The sequence below is a fragment of the Ostrinia nubilalis genome, chromosome 17 (genome assembly GCF_963855985.1).
Source record: "Ostrinia nubilalis chromosome 17, ilOstNubi1.1, whole genome shotgun sequence".
Lineage (NCBI taxonomy): Eukaryota > Metazoa > Arthropoda > Insecta > Lepidoptera > Crambidae > Ostrinia > Ostrinia nubilalis.
In genome coordinates this window covers 11,778,251-11,784,250 of record NC_087104.1, presented here as the reverse complement: position 1 = coordinate 11,784,250, position 6,000 = coordinate 11,778,251, and the positions used below count along the sequence as shown (strand labels likewise).

General features: G+C 35.6%; 1 protein-coding gene across 1 annotated transcript in view; it reads left to right on the top strand.

Annotated features, from left to right (window-relative positions):
• Positions 1–453: 453 nt before the first annotated feature.
• Positions 454–6,000, top strand: part of LOC135080095 (putative phosphatidate phosphatase) — a 97,235-nt gene continuing 91,688 nt past the window's right edge. Inside the window, exon 1 of the mRNA XM_063974775.1 lies at positions 454–682. Within this exon, the coding sequence (XP_063830845.1) occupies positions 571–682 (112 nt within the window). The 5' untranslated portion in view covers positions 454–570. The remainder of the gene's footprint in view (positions 683–6,000) is intronic.

Below are 6,000 nucleotides of genomic sequence, written 5' to 3'. Positions count from 1 at the left end.
AAAGAACATAGGGTAGTTTTTATCCCGGTTTTTGAAACAGGGACGCGCGCGATAAAGTTTTTCTGTGACAGACAAAATTCCACGCGGGCGAAGCCGCGGGCGGAAAGCTAGTACCTAATAAGTTAACGAAAGTCATTATTTAAACTTAGGTACCGAAGATTGTTTATATTAAAATAAATATTCTTAAACACAATGTGTAGGTACACGCACCTTCACGTACAATTTATTATATTTTTTTGTAAGTAACTTTCGTTATTAAGTATTACATTTTTACGTCCATTTAGTCATTATTTCCTTATTTTGTTTTTTGTTATCATGATGTAGTTTATACTTATTGATTATTTTATACCTATTGTATTTTAATCAATAACGTCGCGATCCGTTTATATACTCCGTATAAATTGTATAAACTCCGTAAACGCCACGCTGATTTCAAATCAGTCTGCGCGCGCATGCGCTCCGCGTTTGACGTGTGTTGTTGTGTCGAATTTTTTGCTGTCAATCTTTCGTAACGTATTGATATCGTTGTGAAGTGTTTTGTTCTCGTTTTGTAATAAAAATCAATCGAAAATGGAGAGAAACGATCGCAAATCGAACTCTCGAAATCACACAGTGGCTGTAGATCGTGAATCTGCATATGTTTTGCGAAAAGTCTTCATGGATTTCGCTATTGTATTTTGCAGTAAGTTTATTTTTACTTTTCTATTTACACCCGAATAAATCAATGTTTACACCTAATAACTTTGTGTAAAAGTATAACTTGTTATTATCACGATACGCATGAGAAATATTTCGAATACTATTATTGAAAAAGACAAAATTATTTATTTATTTACTCCAGAAAATAATTACCTTAATAACTCTTCTTTCTCAAATGATATTCTGCTCTGAGAGTTAAATAAATAATGCATTCAAATGTATTTTCTTACATTTATTAAATTCTAATAATTATAAATACTTAAATTATAATTCCTGTTTATAATGCTGTGTTTATTTTATAGAAGAAATTTAATTGAATGCAATACTACTGCGAAAACTATATTTTGACGATTTATGAAAATGCCAATACATGTGGTTTAACCTATTTAGGGAAAATGCCTTCAAAAAACTCATTGCAAAACAATATTAATAAAAAATAATCTATTATCATGTAAGAAATTAACATTTGTTGCTGCTATCTTGTTGATAACCATTGACCTTTTAATACAAGGTACAACATAATATCAACCATATTATTATTTAAGAGTAAATATAATAAAAACATATTTTTTGATCCCTCAAATTTTGTTTACATGTGACGGAGAAATAATCCAATTAAAGTTGGACAATATTTTATTGATGTCCTTATAGTAGGTATTTTATTTCCAAACTAATTTATACACTTCTCCTTATAGTGTCGACAACAAATCTACACAGTGTTAGCCCTAAACTCCGCTACACTTATTAATTTAGTAGGTACTTTTAAAATTAATATTTATTTACTTAATCACAATGGCTTTTAAAATTAATACACAGTCTGCATAACAGTAAACACTTGTCTGAAGGCAGTTTAACGGACTTACATATTGAATTGTATATTTAATTTTGCAAAGCGATACTTAAAAGCAGATGTCAATATCCAAAGCTGATAGTAACAAAGTTTACACTCATGCATTAACTCATCGAGTTGCATTCAGGGCTTGCAGTCTAATTAAATTAATTAATTAATATTTTCTGCTAAAATAATTTATTCATTTCTTAAAATAAGTTTTTTTGACTAAAAGACTTTTAAAAGTAACCTGTAATAAAGTGAGTAAAGCACAATTTCTGAATTGATATTTCCAGCTTGTTAATGCTCAATTGCTCATCTTAGGGCAAGGATGAATTTAATATCAAAGTAGATAGTTGATTAGAAGAGGAGCACCGTTGAGCCAAAAATTTTATCTAATTTTGAGTTTTTTGAGTGGTTTTGTAAATGGACGAATTGCACGCATAACTAGAGTATAAATGGCGAACTTAATGCCAGCATTCTCTTCCAGTCAACCATTAGGCCTAGCTTACATCAGAGGCCTTTATTTGTCAAAAAGCTAACTTAATACCAAATGGCAGTCTTTCAGTGAACCATTGGGCGAAGGAGAAAATTAGAGTAGGCCTTTTAATCGGGTTTTGGCGAGCCCTAACCACATCGCATGCGGTTCCCATGGCACAGAGGCTCATTCAGGCTGAAGTGTGCCATTCATGCCGCCATACTGCAGGCGGTACTTGGAAATTGACATTGTATTGTTGCTCTTTCAGTATGCAGGTCGTTGTGCCCGATGATTGCGATTCTTGCAATCATGTTTCATTGACTGCTGCATGATGTGCATAGGTCCCGTAAAACATACGAGTTTTAATGTACCATTAACCTTATAATAAGACGTTGCTGTAATAAAAGTAACAGGGAAGCGCTGGACGCAGGCCGCTACCAATCGATCAACGTGGAAAGCATTAGGGGAGGCCTATGTTCAGCAGTGGACGTCCTATGGCTGAAATGATGATGATGATGATGAAAACGTTGCTACAGTTCCATAATTCAAATATTTACTTTTTTGATGCTTAACATGGCACATTTGACCGCGATCGCACCTGGTGTTAAGTGAGATGCAGTCTATGATGGTACATTATAACTGCCTATTCACTCGACTTGAAAAGGCCCAGATTATAGTGTTCGAGAAAGACAACAGCAGGCAGCGAATTCCAGTTCCTAGTTGTTCGCATTATAAAAGAGTTACTTGCTTATTGAATAGTATTTTAAAGTATTTTTTTTATTGCAATAATCGCATAACCGCAATTGTTTTTTTTCTATCAGCAAGCGGATAAAACTATTACTTTTTTAACTACTTTACTACTTCCTAGAGCAAACTTTTTGTAACATTAAGTATGGATGCAATTATTGAGTATTGAACCTGTTTACTGCCTAGTATTCAAAAACGTTATTCATCATCAGCATCATCGTCTCAGCCATAGGACGTCCACTGCTGAACATAGGCCTCCCCCAATGCTTTCTGGACGCAGGTCGCTATCAACCGGGCAGCATGGAAAACGTTATTGTTTTTCTCAAAATCCGATCGCCAATATTACCAGACAAAACATTTTTATGCAAAATAGCACTTTTTTACAACTCAATAAAATGTCACAATGTGTTTGACTTGATATGCTTTCGTTACAAGGAAATAGGTCGCACATTTTTTCGTATGCGATGGATCGATGATATTTTCATTCGGGATTTTCCTGTGTTTAAAAGGACGCGCAATATGATGGTATAGTTCCAAAATACTGAACTGTCCTATGCATGACATTGACAGTGGGGCGCCACCGTCAATACCGGATCTCTGGTTCCGATTTTTGCCATGTTGGAAACCATATAGTTGAACGATGGTAGCGCCCCCTTGTCATTGAGTTTGGTGGGACAGTTCAGCGTGGGTCATCTATATAGTTTCAATTCTTTGAAAACTTTGCAAGTCATCTCCACTCTTGTCAACAGTAAAGACGTTTAAAAAGGAGTTAGAACTTATAGTTCTCTAGAGGTTTATGCCTAAGTGTTAGAGCTTTTGATAGAGCAATAAAGTCTAGTTTTATGAGGCGCACTTGCTAGAACAACCTGTTGGCATCTTAAGTAGGGGTAGTTTTCCTTTAATTCCTCTTTGAATTCCTGTACGGTCAGTAAGTCTTCTACCCAACAAAAAAGCCCAAGCTCGGTCCTAAAAAACTATCTGAAAAATACTGTTCCATATGCCAGCGTTTCCTAAACTTTTCTGCCATGGCCCGAAAATTTTCACGCCATCTGCCCTCAGATCATAGTCTATGATCTGATAAGCATATGCCGGTGGATCGTGTATTCTGTGAGGCAGGTGGAAGAAAATTGTCCATTTCTGGCCCACTCAATACTTTGAAACGTGAAGATAGCATACGCTCGTGTTATGCACGTTTAAACTTTTTCTCACACTACATCGATAGTTACCAAATTGGTAGCTAAGTACTACCAGTATCTCCATCATTGGCAATAGCTACTAGATAGTTCTTACGTAATTACAAAGACGTGCTTGTCTGCAGGCGCCGCCCTGACCTTGGCACTTGCTACGGTCATTGCATACCGTCGGCCATTAATGAGCTGCGCGAACGCCCATGTATGTAAATTCGTCGATGTAGGCACTATGTTTGTGATTTACCGCTATAAGTAAAATATTTATAGGTAGGTACAATGTAGTGGGTGAAGTAGCAAACCTTGTATCTAATTTATCTATGTACAGGTCGTTTTTAATGAATTTGTCATGTTGCTCTATGATTCTGAATAGGATGTAGATATTGCCTTTTTGCATCCAGCGCGCAGCGCCCCCATGAATTCTTTTCGCATCAACTCAAAAGTCATCAACTTCTTTAGCTTACAGGTACAGACATACCATCACATTTGACTGCATGATTGATGATAATTACTGAACTGGTAATCTTAAATTAAAGAAAAATCTTATCAACATACAACGGTACCTGAAGGCCTGAATAGTTCTTGGTTTTATCTCAAAACTTACAAGCAATGTCAGTCAGGATTTAACTGGCTCACACCGAACAGGTTTAGCCTTTGCTTTTGTACCTTACCACATTGTCATAAGAGTCAAAAATAGGGTCAGATTATTGCATCAAGTACACCCGCAGGATGTGAACGGTGGGCACAGCGAACCGCCAAAGTGGCAGGTAATTGCCGCGCTGTCAAAACATCCGACGCGTACCCGCGACCTGTCACTGCTGTCAGATTAACCGTATCCGCTAAGGAGGCTGAACGGAGGATGCCGTTGCCTGCGTGAGATTTAAAAAATAAAATGTCATTGTGATTTTTGCCGCGTTTTTCGTGGGCGCGCGCATGATGACATTTCGCCTTTTTTGGCAAGACACAACAGCACAGGACAAAAAATTGCAAGACGTAATCTTTGCATAAGAAATCTGAGTGGGTAGGTGCTGTATTTCTTGACCCCAAGTAAGGAGACAATGAGTGTCGATAACGTATTTTTGTAAAAAAATCCATTTTGACTCGTCATACATTTATTACTCGTCTAATAAGGACATTGATCGAAAAGCTTTTCTGTCCAAATTTTTAAGCAAGTAAACATAGCTTTTTGTTACTCAATGATTCAGTTTTAATAAATTCCAATCTTCATTAATAAAATTACCACCATTTTGAAGTCGGGTATAGAACAATGCCATTTTATTGCCAACTTAAGGTTCTTTTAGGTGCGTGGGTAGGAAATATGTCACAGCAGACAGGACAATGGCATTGTGACCATATTTATTGTTACAAATCCTTGCGAAGTTGTTATTTTTTCCTTTATCGTATTTACATGCATATACTTACCATCTGAAATTGTTTTCTTAATTTTAATAAGGTTCTAATTTGAATGCACCACTTAACATAACAATTCAAATTGCTAGGAATTAACAACAAGAAGCTTTTCTAAAAAGAACTGATTTGACCTGAAATCTCAATCAAAAAGTGACTTCACAGGTTCTTATTTTCCATAAAAGCAGCTTTCATAATATCTTTAAAATCTTTCAGTCTTTCACTTTATGTTTTGAGTACTTATTATAAGTGCCCTCGAGAACTCACCTTATCTATTTTATGTTTCCAACATGTTTCTTCAACAATTAGAAGATGTCCCATAAAAGGGACGCCGATGCCAAAGATTAGTTTTACGTAGATGTGACATTTGTCATTATGCTATTTTACCTACCACTATTTTGGAATTACATGAATACGTGTGATCTTTCTCGTCCATTCCGAAGTGTCAATCCTTAATGCAATATTAATTTTCATATTAGGTAAAACAGATCTAAAAAAATATCTTTTTCTTATAATCTCCAAGTAAATGAGTGTCAAGTTAAAATTCGACGCAATAAGTTTACTTAATATCTAAAAGGTACTATGTATAAATCCTACTTAATCCTACTTCCTACTAATATTATAAATGCGAAAGTTTGTGTGATGTTTGTTAC